General features: G+C 45.6%; 2 protein-coding genes across 2 annotated transcripts in view; both read right to left on the reverse strand.

Annotated features, from left to right (window-relative positions):
• Window positions 1-18,845, reverse strand: part of gcna (germ cell nuclear acidic peptidase) — a 387,394-nt gene that overhangs the window by 65,025 nt on the left and 303,524 nt on the right. The window lies entirely within an intron of this gene.
• LOC134032835 (uncharacterized) lies at window positions 4,068-10,248 on the reverse strand. Its single transcript, XM_062476895.1, has 4 exons — window positions 10,121-10,248; window positions 6,548-7,456; window positions 5,628-5,656; window positions 4,068-4,122 (listed from the first exon to the last, which is right to left on the reverse strand). Exons 1-4 carry the CDS (start codon window positions 10,196-10,198, stop codon window positions 4,068-4,070), a joined length of 1,071 nt encoding a protein of 356 aa, XP_062332879.1. The 5' UTR covers window positions 10,199-10,248.

Genomic DNA, 18,845 nt, shown 5'->3' on the forward strand with positions numbered 1-18,845 from the left:
ATGATTATTACGGTATCCATGTCATGAATGAAGGGCTAATGTTAATTGGTGGGTATAGGCTAACTCTTACGTTTGTTAGGCTTTTTGCTATGATGCTTGCTATGCAACAACAATATTTCGGTTTTAACTCAACAAACATGAGATAACATTTCACCATAATAGTGTGCTTTGCAACAAAACTGTTGCGAAGGGCGTCTCGCCCTGGGTGTAATTCAATGTAGAACCGCCACTGATTTGACCAATGGCTGTTGTTGATGGCCTCTTCCTCAAATGTACATTACACTTTGGTATAGGTTTTTTTGCTTGACACAATGATGCACATGTACCTTCACGATGTGTATCTGTTACACAAGTTACCAATTCATAATGGTTTCCATTTACATGGTTCAAATATATGGCATCGTCATTCGTTCTTGAAAGACTTGTAGATGTTCCAGCGGTGTGAATTAAATGTGTAGATGTCAGTGTGAAACAGATCTGCTGCCGTCATAATTTCTAATTCAGTGCCCCACGTATTTGCATACATCATTCGTGAAGACTGTATGTAGTGTTCTACAGAGGTGTATTCAGTTCTCAGAAACCTTTTAAATGTTTTCTAATTTTTCATTAAGTGTCTTACCACATGTTTGCGTATTTTCATGTGAGGGCTTTCATTGCTGCAAATTGCCATTGCCAATGACCGGAATAAGCAGTTACCATCTTTTTAAATAGCTTTCGACTCACATGGATAACTTAATACAGTGTATGGTTGAATGCTGGTCGACACATGGTTATTATTTACATTTTGCAAATCTAACTGTGAACATAAAGCACTTTGATTAATACATGTTAAGGGATTAAACGTCCATGTCGGCAGAATCACGTCACCAATTACAACATCATTATTTTTACCCAGTTCATCAACTGTGTTGACAGCGTTGCCATATGTTTCATGCAAGTCGCATTTTTTAAATGTGTGTGTACAGATATTTTTTGTTTCTGTTGTTGCAGTAGCCCTACAGTCTACAACAACGTTCAATGTGCTACCAATACACTCACTGTATTTGTCTACACTTGGATCAATACTTTTCATCGTTGAAAGTCTTTCATCACTAGTAACATTGATAGACCTATCGTTTTCACACAATAAATTCTCATTTTGCAATGGCAATGCATGACCACACACTGTTTGTGTTTCAAAAGTGCTCTCGGGAACATAAACAAATACCTCTGGCGTTTGTAATGATATGAACATTTAATGATTTGGCTATGTTCAGTTAAGCCTATGACCATCAGCTAGATGGCGCATGCGCAGAGCGTTACTAGAGGTTAACTCACGAAGTCGCATGTTTCATGTTGTAAGCCCGTTGCATACTAGACATGATATATTCTGATATATAAAGAACCTTCTCTTCAAGTCTTTGTTTGTTTATTGAATAACCCACGATACAAACAAAACATGGTGTCAGAAGATGGTCTTGGAGAGAGAGCACACCTTTGCTGAGCACGAGCCACGTGAGTGAGTAGCTAGCGAGTGGATTAGTGTCGACTCTGCCAGAGGACATCGTTAGCCTGCTTTCCGAGGGAGAAGAAGGACTAAACGAAGTGAATATGCAAGCGTTACAACCACCACTCAATCTACAGCTGACAGGTAATGTGGCTGAGAATTGGAGAAGATTTAAGCAACGGTTTCAGTTGTATTTATCAGCAGTTGGCGCCGACGAGAAGAATGCTAAAACGAAAGCATCAGTGTTCTTGCATGTTGTGGGTGAGGAAGCACTCGAAGTTTATAATAACTTTCAGTTCACTGAAGAAGCAGACAAGATGAAGTTGGATAAAATACTGGAAAAGTTTGAAGCATACTGTATTCCGAAAACAAATGTCACGTTTGAGAGACACAGATTTTTCACGTGTTCAGAAAACGGGAGAAACGATTGATCAATATGTGACCGAACTGAGGAACCTAAGTAAAGGCCGAAATATGCTTCTGCGTCTCCGTTTACGGATGGGCGGGCGCACGGATACGCACGGATACGGACGGATAGACTTCGTTTATGGTTCTCCGTAGGCTGTGGGTGCTGAAAACAATTCACCGCCATAAGAGTAGGTGGCGCAACGGTTTTTTGTAAGTCGTCGTCGAGTGTTTATTTACCTAGGTTATCGAGAAGTCGGAGCAAATTTACAAATTAGCCGCTTCATCAATAAAATACGCACATTTTCTGCAACTACATGCCCATTTCTCGTCACATTTTAATTCAGATGCTGATTTACATGTACTGTTTAGCTGAAATATGAATTGTAAAAACTTACAGCAATGGCGGTCAAAGGATTCTGTTTGTCCTGTTTATCACGGCAACCCCGCTCCCGCCCCTGACACAAGCGGTTCTTAATACGGACCAATCACAGCCAAGGGGTATCCGTAAAATGACGGACGGACGGACGGATAGTCAGGAAAATCAGGAGGTGCACGTAGAGCTCTCCGAGGGGCTCGGAGAGGGCACGGAGAGGGCGTTCCTTGACGGAGAGGGCGTTCCCTGTCTCCGTCTCCGTAAAAACGCAGAAGTATAAATCGGCCTTAACTGACTCGCTGATAAAGGACAGACTTGTGTGCGGGATTCCGGATAATGGTGTACGGGAAAGGCTGTTGAGAGAACAAGATTTGAACCTGGAAAAAGCGATTGGAATGTGTAGAGCAGCGGAGACTGTGAAAACTAAGGAACTTTTCAGTGAGAGCTGCAACGTGGATGCAGTCAAGCGAGATGCACACAGAGCATTCAAGAAGAGGAGCGGCCCTGACGCAAAAGATGAAACTAAACAGGCGCATAGAGACGAACAGGGAAAGAAATGTGGACGATGTGGCACACAACATCCTCCTACAAGATGTCCAGCCTTTGGTAAAATATGTCACAACTGCAATAAAAAGAACCATTATGCACGGAATTGTACCAATCAAGCAGAGCGGAGCAAAGTCCATACAGTGGATGAGAGTGACTCTGAGGAAGTTTATGTGGATGTAGTCACAGAGCAGAATGGAGATAAAAAGAACTGGATGCTGACATTACAAGTGAATAATACACACATCGCAATGAAATTTGACACTGGAGCTCAAGCAAATGTAATATCAGAGACTGTGTTCAACAAAATTAGACCGAGACCTAAATTACATGCAACAAAAGTGAAAGTAAGTGGATACTCAGGAGCAGCAATACCTGTAAAAGGAAAATGCATGGTTAAAGTGACACACAAGTACAGAGTACATTCACTGGCATTCATTGTGGTACCAAAAGATGTACAGACCATATTAGGATTATCTGCTTGTGAGAGACTGAACCTTGTTAAGAGAGTGCTGGTAGTAGACAGTGACCAAGAAATGGATTATGATGAACTCATGAGAGAGTACAGTGACCTGTTCAAGGGCCTAGGATGCCTACCTGGTGAGCACACAATCAGAGTGGACAAGAATGTGCCGCCAGTAATCAATCCATGTCGGAAAGTGCCATTTGGGTGGGTTCGCTTGTCATAGTGAATAAAAAGAACGGAAAACCAAGAGTTTGCATGGACCCAAGGAATTTGAACAAGGCAATTAAGAGAGAACATTTTAATCTTCCCACCAGAGAGGAAATTATGTCACAGTTTGCAAACGCCAAATACTTCAGCAAGCTAGATGCATCTTCCGGATTTAAGCAGATGACGCTGGACACTGCAAGTTCAAAGCTGTGCACGTTCAACAGTCCGTTTGGCAGATATCGATTCCTTAGATTACCTTTTGGTATAGCGTCAGCACCCGAGGTGTATCATAAGACAATTCACATGATCTATGAGCATCTGGACGGAGTGGACACATCGATGGACGATATCATTGTATGGGGAAGTACCAAGGCTGAACATGATGAGAGACTGAGAAATGTGCTGGAGGCAACAAGGAAAACAAAGAGAAATACCAGCTTGGGGTGAGTGAACTGACGTTTGTTGGGGACATTCTGAGTAGCAAAGGAATTTGAACCAGATCCCAGAAAAGTGTCAGCCATTGAGAACATGCCAAGGCCGCAATGTAAGAAGGATGTACAGAGGTTTAATGGAATGGTTAACTACATGGCGAAGTTCATACCCCACCTTTCAGAACGCATGGCACCCCTTAGACAACTAACAGAAAAGAGAACAGAATGGGAATGGGACCACGAACATGAAAAATAATGGAGAGACTTAAAGACACAGCTCACATTGGAACCGGTGCTGAGGTTCTATGAGCCAGCGAAGCCCATCAAAATCTCGTCTGATGCATCACAGAGCAGACTTGGAGCTGTCTTGTTGCAAAAATATGAAGATTGGCAACCGGTTGCATATGCATCACGTTCAATGACGGATGCAGAGACGCGCTATGCACAAATAGAAAAAGAGCTGCTGAGCATAACATACGCCTGTGAACGTTTTCATCAATTTGTGTCAGGACAGGTCATATTTGTTGAAACAGACCATAAGCCACTGATTGCATTGTTTCAAAAGCCGCTGAATGACTGCCCGCTAAGAATCCAACGAATGATGATCCGGCTGCAATGCTACTCATTGACTGTGATGTATACGCCAGGGAAGCTTATGTACACTGCAGACACATTGTCAAGAGCCGTAGATCCGAAAGAGCCAGCGAACGGCGCTATGTCAGATGATGTGGACACATGTGGACATGCCTGTGGCAGACGTGAGAATGAAACAAATAAGATCAGAGACTAGCAAGGATGAAACTCTGAAAGGATTGCGTCAAGTCATCATAGATGGATGGCCTAGCACTAAGTAAGGTTGTTCACCTGATATAACAGAGTACTGGAACTGCAGAGCAGAGTTGTCGGTAGTGGAAGACATCATCTACAAGGGTAGCAAGATTGTAATCCCGAAAAGTTTGCGAAAAGAAATGCTCAAGAAGATACACGCAGGGCATCTTGGGATTGAAAAGTGTAGGAAAAGGGCACGCGAAGTAATGTACTGGCCGGGTATCAATCAAGATGTGGCAAATGAGGTGTCGACCTGCTCAACATGCTTGAAATATCAAGCAAGCAATCCTGCCGAGCCGCTACTTCCGCACCCGGTGCCCGACAGGCCATACATGAAGGTGGGCGCAGATCTTTTTGTTTGTGCTGGGAAAGACTATGTTGTAGTGACTGATTACTATTCGCTGTATCCAGAGGTATGTAGACTGAGCTCCACGACAGCAGAGGCCGTGATAACAGCCATGAAGGCAGTGTTTTCCAGACATGGCGTGCCGAGTGAAGTGTTTACGGACAATGGACCACAGTTTTCCAATGCAAGCTTTAGGCGCTTTGCGGAAGAATAGAATTTTGTGCACACAACATCGAGTCCTCACTACCCACAGTCTAATGGGTTAGTGGAGAAATCTGTTCAGACGGTGAAGAGACTGCTGTACAAAGCTAAGGATGATGGGACAGACTTTTACCAGAGCTTGCTGGTATACCGCACAACACCACTTCAGTGTGGTATGTCACCAGCGCACCTCCTCATGGGACGTAGGCTGAGATCAAACCTGCCCATTCAAGAAAGTCTGCTGAAATCGAAGGAGGGGGAGAAGGTAAAGAGGTTCAAGGAACAACAAAAGGCGAAGCAGAAGTTCTATTACGACAGAGGAACACAGAACCTACCTGAGCTGCACACTGGTGACCATGTCAGGCTGAAAGACAAAAGTAATACATGGACACAGAAAGCCACGATCCTCAATGAAATTCAACCAAGGTCGTACAACATACAGACAGAAAATGGCGCTGTGCTAAGAAGGAATCGCCGAGATATCATGGCACCAGCTAAAGCAGATCAGAGGACTGATGATGCTGCTGATCAACCTCAACACGCAGAGAAGCCACCAGCTGAAGCACCAGTTCCTGTACAGGAACCACCTGTTACAAGACCCTCTAGGGATGTGAAGCCACCTGAGAGACTGATTGAACAGATTTAGATAGTCCTTGTTTAGTAGTTAAGTTATGAGTGCTGTCTTGAGTAAAGTATACTTTTATGTTAAGAAAGGGAGATGTAATGATATGAACATTTAATGATTTGGCTATGTTCAGTTAAGCCTATGACCATCAGCTAGATGGTGCATGCGCAGAGTGTTACTAGAGGTTAACTCACAAAGTCGCATGTTTCATGTTGTAAGCCTGTTGCATACTAGACATGATATATTCTGATATATAAAGAACCTTCTCTTCAAGTCTTTTGTTTGTTTATTGAATAACCCACGATACAAACAAAACAGCGTCATTTGTGCTTTCATGGCATTTGCATTATGTTTCCGTCTACTAGACTTGTGTAGTGCTGTAGTGTTTACGTTGTTGCTGTCTTCTAATCTCATTGTAAAGCTCATTCCAGTTACCTCAAACGGTTTTCCAAAGGCATTCATTGAACTTGCCAGCCTATTAATGTGATGGCTGTACATATCAAAACTTTGAAAGAAACACACAACACTTTTTCCTGTTGGATGAACAAGGCCATCATAGCTACGTGAGTGGGAGTAAACACTGAGTAAACACTGGTGTGTAATAATGGCACAAGTACTTTTATTCATTGCCAAAAAACAGCTGTCATCTCCTAGTAGTGCTCTTTGCAGTGCTTCATAAAGGCTTATTGACATATCTGCCAACTCTGGATCATAATCATGTACTCCTACTATGCCACTAAATGCTTGTCCAAGATTAATTGTAAAATCTACATTATGCAACACATGAGACTTTGGCAAATCACTTACCAAAAGATGAGTATGGTTTACCTGATTGCGGTTCTGCACTGACGTATAAAGCTTGTTTCCATTCACAAGAATATTATCATGGTCACTACTTTGCCACGTGCACACATCTTTCAGTTCATTCATCAACATTGCTGTTAAACTGTTTGTCAGACATTGTACACCTGCATTTTCTTCAAACATCACATGTCCTTGATGAAAAGATCCTTGTATGTACCTGTTATGACAGCTTGGAGGCACGGTGTTGGACAGCTCACCACTGTTCATGTATTCAACAGAGTTTGTTGAATGACTTTTGATAGTTTTAATTTCATCAGGTATTACAATAGTGTATGTTTCAAGGTTTGCAAGATTTGTATCAAGTGTTTTTTCTTGGTGACTGAGAGTTTCACCGTGAGAACAGTATGCCCCAATGGCTGCACACCTTATAGATTGCAGAGGCAGTGTGAACGATGCTCCACTGGTCCTTGAAAGAGACTGCGATACATTATCGCAGCTCACAACAGGCACAGACTGTGAAAGAGAGTCACAGGGCCTAAAGATAGATGACCGAGAGGTCGGAAGAGGAGGAAAATCAGAGTAGGTGAAGCTTGGGGTGGGGGATGAAGAGGGAGATGGGATATCACAAGGGGTAGAGTGGGGATCAGTGGATAGAGAAAAATCAGAAAAGGCGCTACATGTTGCAGCAGCAGCCAAGTGATGACGCCCTTTCCGCCAGTTCTTCTTCCTCGGCATCTGAAGAACAGGGAAAAGCTATTAAGTAAGGAAGAATAACTACACATCAGCAGTACCAGTCTTCATAAAGCTATATTGGTATATAGTTTTTCAAGTGTACATTACTGATATTAGCAGTGACATCACACATGTATTATTGCTCATCAAAAATACATGGTTATTTGATATGGGCAGAAGAAAGTTTACAACTTTTCATACACATTGTAGTGCATAAATAAGTGACAGCAACCTTATGACAATTTTATTTCATACAATACAAAACAGGAAAACATTTGGAATGCCATGGTCTGTATTTTGTCAATACAGGAACACAGTCCTCCAAGTTTATCATAAGAGGACAATTTGATTGATTAGAATGACATGTCACAATTAGTAACATATTTATTAATACATGATTCAAACAGTAACTGTAGCCATCAACATTAAAACAGGTTCAGCATCAATCTGCATTTAAGTAAGTAAGTTTGATTTATAAAGCACACTAACACAGCAAAAGCTGACGAGGTGCCGAACAACAGCACAAAAAAATAGTAATAAAAAAGACACCATAAAATACATAGTAAAAACAAAATACAAACACTCAATAACAGTAAAATCACAACTCAAGAGGTAGTGGGAAACACTAGTGCATATAGGTGTGTTTTAAGTTTGGATTTAAAAACAATGAAGGAGCCTGCCTGATAGAAAGGGGAAGTTGATTAAATTTAAACATTCATAAAAACAAGCATTAAGGAAATCAAGTGAAGCCTCTGCTCACTGTTAAATGATAAACTGTAGTTGTTATACTTTTATTGACCCTACAGTTCACTTCAGAAAATACATCTTTAACCATAACACTTAATGCAAACAGTAGTCAGTTACTGTTACAACCCTCTTTGCCTAACACGGAGGGAATGGCAATGTGTGGAAAATGCACATTCATCACAGGGGAATAACAATGGAATGATGCCAAAGCAAAAATCAAAAAGTATCTTTCTAGTGGGGGGTGCTCCGGGAGTACGGGGTACCAGACTCCCTGATCAGGGCTGTTCGGTCCCTGTACGACCGGTGCCAGAGTTTGGTCCGCATTGCCGGTAGTAAGTCGAACTTATTCCCGGTGAGGGTTGGACTCCGCCAGGTCTGCCCTTTGTCACCGATTCTGTTCATAACTTATATGGACAGAATTTCTAGGCGCAGCCAGGGTGTTGAGGGGGTCCGGTTTGGTGACCTCAGGATTGGGTCGCTGCTTTTTGCAGATGATGTGGTCCTGTTGGCTTCATCGGGCCGTGACCTTCAGCTCTCACTGGAGCGGTTCGCAACCGAATGCGAAGCAGCTGGGATGGGAATCAGCACCTCCAAATCTGAGGCCATGGTTATCGACCGGAAAAGGTTGGAGTGCATTCTCCGGGTCGGGGAGGAGATCTTGTCCCAAGCGGAGGAGTTCAAGTATCTCGGGGTCTTGTTCACGAGTGAGGGAAGGATGGAGCGTGAGATCGACAGGCGGATCGGTGCGGCGTCCGCAGTGATGCGGGCTCTGCATCGGCCCGTCGTGGTGAAGAAGGAGCTGAGTCGAAAGGCGAAGCTCTCTATTTACCAGTCGATCTACGTTCCTACCCTCACCTATGGTCACGAACTGTGGGTAGTGACCGAAAGAACGAGATTGCGAATACAAGCGGCCGAAATGAGTTTTCTCCGCAGGGTGTCCGGGCTCTCCCTTAGACATAGGGTGAGAAGCTTGGTCATCCGGGAGGGGCTCAGAGTAGAACCGCTGCTCTTCCGCGTCGAGAGGGGCCAGTTGAGGTGGCTCGGGCATCTGATAAGGATGCCTCCTGGACGCCTCCCTGGTGAGGTGTTCTGGGCACGTCACATTGGGAAGAGGCCCCGGGGAAGACCCAGGACACGCTGGAGGGACTATGTCTCTCGGCTGGCCTGGGAACGCCTCGGGGTCCCCCAGGAAGAGCTGGTGGAAGTGGCCGGGGAGAGGGAAGTCTGGGCCTCCCTGCTTAGGTTGCTGCCCCCGCGACCCGACCCCCGGATAAGCGGAAGATGATGGATGGATGGATCTTATCTAGTAAACACATAAACTTACCTAGACTAAACATACATGGGGTGGCACCGTTCCTTACCTAGTGTGTTAACACAGGTTCGCTGTGTGATGGTCTATGCCCATGAAGGGCAGCTTATCTATTCCAAAGCCCCGTGTGCAGTGAACAAAAACAAACTAACCTAAAGCACAATACCAAAATAACTGCTCTATTAAAAGAGCGCACTATGAAGCAAACCATTCTAACAAAATATTAACAACATTTACAATGATTTCAACAAGAAGTCTCTCTGACTCGACAACTCTCTAAACAAGCAACTTTCCAAAGCAATCTTTGAAACAGCTGACCAGTACGGTAATTTTATGTTGACAACTAAACCGCTGATTGGAAGTGCGCGGCTGATTACCAATCACAAGGTAGGGAGACTGATAGCCAACCGCCAACAAACGCCGACTAGACCGTACCTGCATGCAGCGAATAGAAAGAAAGAGGGGAGAATAGAAAGAAAAAACACACAACCACAACTATACAAACTGAATTACGACATTTTAAACATGGGTCCGTAACAAAGACGTTGTTAAAAATGCTCATTCACATTCATTTTTCTCAATTAATCTTATCACTATGAAGGAAGTCTAACCTCAACAGTGGATCCTTGATCTTCTGGAGCAGATATCCTTTTCTTGGCTGCACTGGATCTCTTGCTGGAACATGGCATCTAAAAACACAGAAAAATCATCAAAAACTATGAAATGTAACATACCACACTACTGCTTAACAATTTCATAATCTTACATTATCATAACTTCATACTTTAAGAAAATATTGAAATGGTTAGAATTCTCAAAACACCAATCTCTTAAAATATTTAGACATCTATTATTTCCCTTTAGTCAATTTACACTGTCTACATTCAAATTTAATTTGTATTTATAGCCGAGTCCGTCGCGTACGTGAGTCTAAGTGTGCTATAGGGCTGACGCCCTTGAGTCTATGTGAACAGCCTGTGCCGGCTGGAGGACCGACGTCCCCGCGTACTGATGACCCTATGTAGGCTACCGGGCCGAAACCCTTGAGTGTGTGAGCAGCCTTTGCCGGCTGGAGTGCACGTGAGCCTTTGTTGGTAGGAGGACCGACGCCCTCGTGACTTGTGCTAGCAAGAGAGGCCGGAACCAGGGACCCTCTGTTTGCATACAGAAACCAAGTAGCTGTATCCGCAGGCAACGTTAGCATCGAGCCTGTAAACACGAGACAGTTTAACGAGAGACACAGTAACAACACCGACCACCAGTTGTTTGCAAGTACTCACAGAGAGCCATTAGGGCCGTAGCGATCTTTGAGCCTCGATGATGGCAGCAGAATCTGGACGAACATACGAAGAGTACGCTGATGAAGACCAGCGGCCCAGCTGCTGCAGAGACGCAGTGGACACCCCTTGCAAAGCAGCGGACGTTGCAGCGCCTATTCTAAATGAATGGCCTGAATACCGTCCAGGGGGAAGGTTGCATTTGGCTACGACCTGTGCTAGATGGTGGCTGAACCAGGATTGTGACATAGGATTATTGCTAGGGGTTAAGAAGAGGGGGGAGAGTGGATCGGCAGGGCACCTCCTCTTTATGTACCTAAGCATAGATAAGAAAGGACAGAAAGGACCACCCGTGTTAGCAATGATGATCGAGCAAGAGCCTCCGGTTTTGGAATGTTTGAGAAGCAGAATGAAGAAATCAGGGTGAAACGTTAAGTCAGAAAAACACACATCACTGGCAGGATTGAACACGTTTGCCCGAGTTGTGAATTCCCCGCACCGTAAGAACCCATAGAAAGCCATTAAAAACGTGCAATCCAAGAGGGAATCGATGTAGGGGGAAAAGCCGCGTCTGAGCACCGAGAGCATGGCGTGCAGAATAGACAGAGTGAAAGGGAGTCTATCGTCCACCTTAGCGGGTAAAGCTTTGCCTATGCCTTTGAACAGGAGCTTGACTGCTGGATTAGTGAAAAGGCTGGGGAACGAAGGATCATGGCATCTGGCAATGAATTGAATACCCGCAACCAGACCTTTAATATAGCGTGGCTGGAAGTGGCGAACATCAGTGCAGTGACACACAAAAGCACACACCACGTTAACACACACGGGTACCAGCGGGACAGACATAGACAGACAGAACATAGCGTAAATTCTCCAGGCGAAATCGTACGATCTAAGGGTAGAAGCAGCCAACCCCTTCCTCATATAACCCTCGGCTACCTCTAAATATGCCTGCAAGGAGTGCTCTTCTAATCTAGGACCAGTGACGCGAGGGGGGGGACGGCCAAGGGCCACTGGCTGGCGTACGGGCACAGATCCCTGAACACCTGAAAATTGAAACGGGACAGGGAATCAGCTATAACATTATCGTGGCCCGGCACGTGACGTGCTGTGAGGATGAAATTATGAGTAACGGAGAGCCAAGTGATGCGTCTCATGAATGACATTATGAGTGGGCAGTTAGAGCGCCCCTTATTTATGATGCTCACCACGGCCTGATTGTCGCACAACACAGCTATACGCTTACGACGCCACGACTGGCCCCACAGGTAACAAGCGACCACGACGGGGTAGATTTCGTACAGGGCGGAAGAGGCACCGGGCGCAGCGAAGTCATGGGCCACGGGCTGGCGAACCACTGCTCCTGATAGAACCCCCCAAAACCAACGGACGGCGTGGCGTCGGTGAAAAACCGCAGAGAGTTCGAAGACCGAACAACGTCGTCGTAAAAGAACGACACGCCGTTCCAACCCTCGAGCAATTGCAACCAGAACGATAAGTCGGACCGGCAACCATCGTCCAAGCACACTGGATCGAGCAAACCAGACACGGAAGACGCCAGAACGAGCAACCGGGAGATGAACGAGCGGCCCTGGGGAATCACGCGCATGGCGAAATTGAAGTGCCCCAGGAGAGACAGCAGCTGCCGCTTGGACATGACTGAAGACACCACGAGCGACCGGGGCATGCTCCAAGCTCGCTCGAGCTTCTCCACCGGCAGGGAAGCCTTTATCTCAACAGTGTCCAGCGTGATACCAAGAAACTCGAGGCGAGTGGCCGGCCCGAGAGTTTTCTTGTCAGAAAGGGGAACGCCCAGTCCGCGGAACAGATTTTTTAACTGCAGCAGGGAAGCGCCGGACGCATCGGACGGAGGATCCACCAAGAGAAAATCGTCTAAGAGGTGGAGCAACGCGGGGACCCGGACCCGGTTTAACAGGATCCAACAAAGGGCCTCGGAAACCCGGTTGAAAATGGAGGGGCTGCTCCTGCTTCCGAACGGGAGACGCACGGCGAAATAAAACCGGTTATCCCATTTCATCCCGAGCAAGTGCCACTGGGACGGGTGAACGGGGACGATCTTGAACGCGTCAGTGATGTCTGCTTTGGAAAGCCAGGCACCGGACCCTGCCAGCTTTATGAGCTTAATGGCGTGGTCCACGGTGGCATAGTGAAGCGAAAAAGGCTCGAGGGGAATAAACCCGTTAATGCCGGGAATCTGACCGGAGTGCGGAGCAGACAGGTCCAGGATAAGACGTTTCTTACCGGAATACTTCCGCGTAGCGACGCCGAGGGGAGTACTGCGAAACAGTGGAAAAGGGGACGAGTCGAACGGGCCTATCACGTAGCGTTTACCGCACTCTCTGGCCAGCAGCTGGGAAACGACAGCCGGCTCCCGCACCGCTGACTGGAGATTGCTCAAAACAAGTGACGACGACAATGGACATGAAACCCCCACCCTGAACCCTTGAGCCAGCCCCGTGAGTAGATGATCAACGAACACGGAATCGGGATGGGACGAGAGTTCGAAAGCCAGTGCAGACACATTTATTGGAGTGGATGGGTGCTCGGCCGTTACTTCGGACCACCACGACGCCCTCGCTGAGGGCGGCTCCGACGTGGACACACAGACCACGGATGGGCTTCCTGACAGCCGCTGCAAACATGAAGGAAATTACAATTGCCGTAGGAGCACACACTCTCATTGAAATTATTGCAGATGACCCTCCTGGAAGCAACGTGCACCTTGCGGCCACGAACGTCCACATTCGCCTTTCCGATGGCAGCACCAAGCCCGCGAGCGTGAGGCTGGGCCCCGGGATCCCCCGGGAGAAACGGAACCAGTGGACAGAGAGGAGCAGCATGCCCCAAGCCGCCGCACGTGCCGCAAGACACAGCCTGGGAGCCCCCAACCAGCATTACCAACAGCTCGGTATCCAGCACGGACCAGTCCAGCAACACGTTAGACCGGGAAACGTAGCGAGCAGCCTTGCTCGAAAATTCTTTGTGATACTGGTAGAACAGGTTTCTCCCGTAGCGCATTCAGGTCCCCAATCAGAGCCATGTAGCCGTCTAGTTCCTGCCGTCTAAGGGGAAACACGGAGCACACTACATCGCGGAAGATCCCGAAAGCTACTAGAAACTCCCCGATAGACAGGTCCCTTGCCAACCTGGGGTCAGCAGAACGGAGCACCGTGCTGTACTGATCGCTGGTGGAGACGCTCGCGTCACACTCGGGCGAGGGGAGGATCAGACGAATCAAATTGATATTCCTGCCTTGCAGGATGTGGGATCTTAAGCGGGGGGTAATGTCAGCCCCCGAAGGGATGTAAGGCCTACCTGCTGACAGAACAGCTACTGCGGAAGCCAGGGTGTGCAGTGGCTCCTCCATGGGCACGAGGGGCGCCGAGGCTGGGAGCGGCGCAGCCACGGGAGCGGAAGCCCCGGCGTTCTCCAGAGACCGCAGGCGGGCATCGATGGATTGAAGGGAAGACGCCAGGACCAGAAGGGTAGAAGAGAGGGCTTCCCCGGGCCGATCGGAAACGGGAACAGGCAGAGGAGCGACGGCAGGGCCGGTAGATGGCCCAGCGTCCGAATCAAGCACCTCCGGACGGCGCGACTTCCTTGTACGCTTCCGACCTTGAGCAGCGGAGGAGACAGGGGGAGCCTCGGGCGACGGGACTCGGCAAGGAGACATGCAGTCCACCCCGACGGCCAGGGCGCGGAGCTGGGAAAGCCCCAACCCGGGCGCTGGAAGGACGCCCATGGCGCGCAGACCCGCCTCTAACGCAGACCCGTCGTAGCCCCGACGAGCCACGAGCCGGGAACTGCGTCGAGCAGCAGGGGAGGCAGAACCCGGAACCGGGACGACCTCCTCGAACAACTCCAGCTCGGAATCCGACATAGCCTCCAAAAAACACGACAAGGGAAGGTCCAGCCAACACGACACATCAATAGCAATCGCACACTTGATAGCATGGACCAACTACACAGGGAGAAAATCATATTTCAAAGTTCAAAGTTATTTTTCTGGTATAACACTGCAGGCCTCCTCTGCTCCTAATGGGAACGATGGAACCCAAGTTTGGTGACAATCTCGCGAATGGTTGCTGAGATATGCTCTTGCGCCTCGTTTGGCGGCCTCGTTTGGCGGCCTCGTTTGGCGGCCTCGTTTGGCGGCCTCGTTTGGCGGCCTTGCCACCGCTTTTGATCGTCTCTACCGAACAAACGTTTTTGAAAATTGAAAATTCATCTGATTGCTTTTGTGAAACTGGGTCTAAAGATCATCTTTGCCAAATTTGGTAAACATTGGACAAAAATTGGGGCGTGCAAAAGGTTTTTACACTTTTCCATGAAATCCAAAATGGCGGCCACGTCCATTCGAATTTTATGAAAAGTTATTAACCCTTTCACACGTAGGTTCTAAATTCCTTGACTGGTCCCCCAGAGTGAGTTTTTTATGCGCGTGAGTTTGGATCAAACTCAACGTTCCAGAAATTGATTATGACGCATTAAAATTGAATTGCTATACAATTTCAGTATTTCTCGGTTCGCATTTTCCATTGACCTAGTTTGCACCCCGTATTAGTGACGAATACTCCATTCATTGGTTGTTTTGTTTATCCACCTTCTCGTTACGTATTTCTTCCGCTTCAGGGGACTGGCGGAAACCTTCAAAGTAGATAGTTTGGCTATTATTCTGGTAAGTAAGTAAGTAAGACTTTATTTATATAGCACATTTCATACAAGAATTGCAGCTCAAGGTGCTTTACATAAAATCAATAAAAACAATAATACAAGTGATAAACAATTCAAACAAAAATAAAAATCCCAATAAGATCTCTGTTCAAGAGAGAAACCAACTTTAAACATGCATCTTAAAAGTAACAATAATATAATTAATAAAAGTAGGAAAACCCTTTTGAGATAAAATTACTTACATGCTTCGGTAAAAAGGTAGGTTTTAAGCTGTCTTTTAAAAATGTCTAGAGTGTTTGCTTCCCTAATATTTATGGGTAATTTGTTCTATAGTTTTGGGGCGTAATTGACAAAGGCCGAATCACCAATCTTCTTATGACTGCTTCTGGTGACCTCTAATAGGCCTGCATTTGATGATCGCAGTGTTCTAGCTGGTGTGTAGTTTATAAAGGAGTTAGCAATGTAGCTAGGTCCTTGTCCGTGTAGAGCTTTGTATGTGAGGAAAAGGACCTTAAAGTCAATTCTGAAGGTAACAGGGAGCCAGTGTAAAGTAGCTAGGACAGGACTAATGTGTTCTCTCCTTTTAGTTTTGGTTAATAATCTAGCTGCAGAATTTTGAATGAGCTGTAGTCTTTCAGTGGTTTTCTTGGGAATACCAGTGAAAAGTGCGTTACAGTAGTCCAGCCGGCTGGATATAAAAGCATGAATTAACTTCTCTGCATCATTTTGGTTTATGAATGGTCGTACCTTTGCTATATTCCTCAGGTGAAAGAAAGCTGTTTTGGTCACTTTATTAATGTGAGAGTTGAAATTCAAATCTGAGTCCAGGATTACACCGAGACTCGTCACCTCTGGTTTAAGACAGGGGGTTAAACCTCCAAGATTCTTAATAAGCATCTCTCTAATCGCTAGTTACCTGAATAATACCCTTTACTACGAGCTAGCTAGCAAAAACATCAGATAGTGGAAACCAACCACAGGTCATGTTTTCGTCTCAATATCATGCCACAGGTATGTGTATATTTTGTGGGTATAAATAATCTACTCACCAGAAAAGCTTCCCAGATAAATTGAAGCCAACCAAAAAGGTTTGAAGGTATCCAAGCAGCATGAGCTTGCTTGATCGCCTTTCGTCAAGGTGTCTGGGAGTCATGTTCCAGTCTCGCCTATAGCTCAATTTGGTTGACGATCAACAGTTTTTGCTAATTTACTTGGCTATGTTACGTAGTTTGTGTAGTAGGATTATAACAAAGTAATGCAAGTGCATCTAGTCAGTCTAGCGTGTTACTAGGATTGTAATGTATCATAATAAGGTGACTGAAGTATTTGTATAACTCAAATTATACCACCCATATAGTTTGCACGATACTGAGATGAAAGCATGAACTGTTGTATTTCACGAGGTGATGTTTTTGCCAAACTAGCTAGCTCGTAGTGTAGTAAAGAGTCAATCAACAAGTTAGCTGTTGCTAATTTACTAGGCTATGTTACGTTGTTTGTGTGGTCGGATTATAACGAATACAAAATAATTCGGATACATCCAGTCAGTCTGATTTGATTGCTATGCATCGTTTTGTTTTCTCTAGCTGGCTTCCATCTCGTAAACCTTCTGAGTTGGCAACGCAGCCCGTGTTCACAAAATAAGTTACTGGATGGAAGCCAGCTAAACGAAAACAAAACGATACATTACAATCCTAGTAACACGCTAGACTGACTAGATGCACTTGCATTACTTTGTTATAATCCTACTACACAAACTACGTAACATAGCCAAGTAAATTAGCAAAAACTGTTGATCGTCAACCAAATTGAGCTATAGGCGAGACTGGAACATGACTCCCAGACACCTCGACGAAAGGCGATCAAGCAAGCTCATGCTGCTTGGATACCTTCAAACCTTTTTGGTTGGCTTCAATTTATCTGGGAAGCTTTTCTGGTGAGTAGATTATTTATACCCACAAAATATACACATACCTGTGGCATGATATTGAGACGAAAACATGACCTGTGGTTGGTTTCCACTATCTGATGTTTTTGCTAGCTAGCTCGTAGTAAAGGGTATTATTCAGGTAACTAGCGATTACTAACTTGCCATGTTTAGTCAAATTAAAGCAAACACAATAATTCAGACATCCATTCTATATTGATGGCTATGTTTTGTGATCTCTTGCTACCATCTACTGTCATTAATTTCCGTGTTGATAGAAAATGTATTCCTCATTTATTGTCAGGCCACAGTTCAAGCAAAAATGAGAGGCAAGTGTAATTTGTTTGGAAAATCTGGGCTAGGGCTAGTTGATGGACGACATGTAGAATAAACCAGACTTTATGCTTATTCAATCTAACAACCTATTGAAATGACAAGACGGCAATGTATGACTGTAATGTTTCATAGGGTAATGAAACGCACCACTTGTCATACCACTTGATTGCCTGCTGTTGACCGTTTTCTATATATTGAACATATCCCTTTCTAATTTTACAGGTGAATGTTGGCCCGCACAGGCCCCGTTCCAAGAGACAGAAAATGACAGCGCTGCTGTACAAACTGTCCATGTATAGTACATGGCCTTCTCTCAGGTGTCGGGCAAGTACGGTCAGCACAAAGTGACCATTCCTTGCTGAACATCAACGAGACCGTCGAACACCTAATTCCTTGATGTACCAGCAGCATGTTTATTTGTTGCAAAGGCTGACAGCCCATCTCCCATCCCACATCCTCACCACATTGCATAGAGGGACTATAGAGAGCATCCCGAGGAGCTGCATCACAGCCTGCAGAGGACAGTGAGGACGGAAGAGAGATCACAAACGCTGCATCCCCAAAGCCACACGCATTGTGGACAAACCCATGCACCCCCAGGCTCCTGTACATCATCACTCCACTCTTTTTTTTTGCATATGGCTGCTACCTCAATAACTGATGTCCACATATGATTTTAGGTAGGTTATGTTTACATTCACAGTTTCCCTTGCACTAGCCTACTTGTTTACATTCAGAGTATCCCCACTTATTGGTGTCTTGAGGCATTTGTCACAAATTGGATCTTGTCTTGTTGGACCAATCTTTTTTTACCTAATTCTATGTAGTTGTCTAGGTCCTGGAAGAATGTTGTTTCATTTCATTGTGTACTGTGAGTATATGATGACAATAAATGCCAGTTGATTTGTCATGACAACAGACCCAGAAATCCCAAGCCCTTCATGATCCTGGATGTCCATAGTGGATCCTGTGTAATGGATCATGTCCTAAATATAGCCAGTACATCACACAACTCAAACATGCTGTACCTTTTTGACGATATGTTGACGGAAGCCTTGCCTACCCCTACACAGCATCAAGGTTTTAAATAATTTTTATATA

The sequence above is a fragment of the Osmerus eperlanus genome, chromosome 13, assembly GCF_963692335.1.
Source record: "Osmerus eperlanus chromosome 13, fOsmEpe2.1, whole genome shotgun sequence".
Lineage (NCBI taxonomy): Eukaryota > Metazoa > Chordata > Actinopteri > Osmeriformes > Osmeridae > Osmerus > Osmerus eperlanus.

Coding starts and splice junctions, on each gene's coding strand:
- LOC134032835 (XM_062476895.1), bottom strand. CDS start 10,198: ATGCCATGTTCCAGCAAGAGATCCAGTGCAGCCAAGAAAAGGATATCT. Junction 7,457..10,120: donor ATCAAGGATCCACTGTTGAG/GTTAGACTTCCT, acceptor CCTGTTCTTCAG/ATGCCGAGGAAGAAGAACTG. Junction 5,657..6,547: donor GAGATGACAGCTGTTTTTTG/GCAATGAATAAA, acceptor TTTGTCTTTCAG/CCTGACATGGTCACCAGTGT.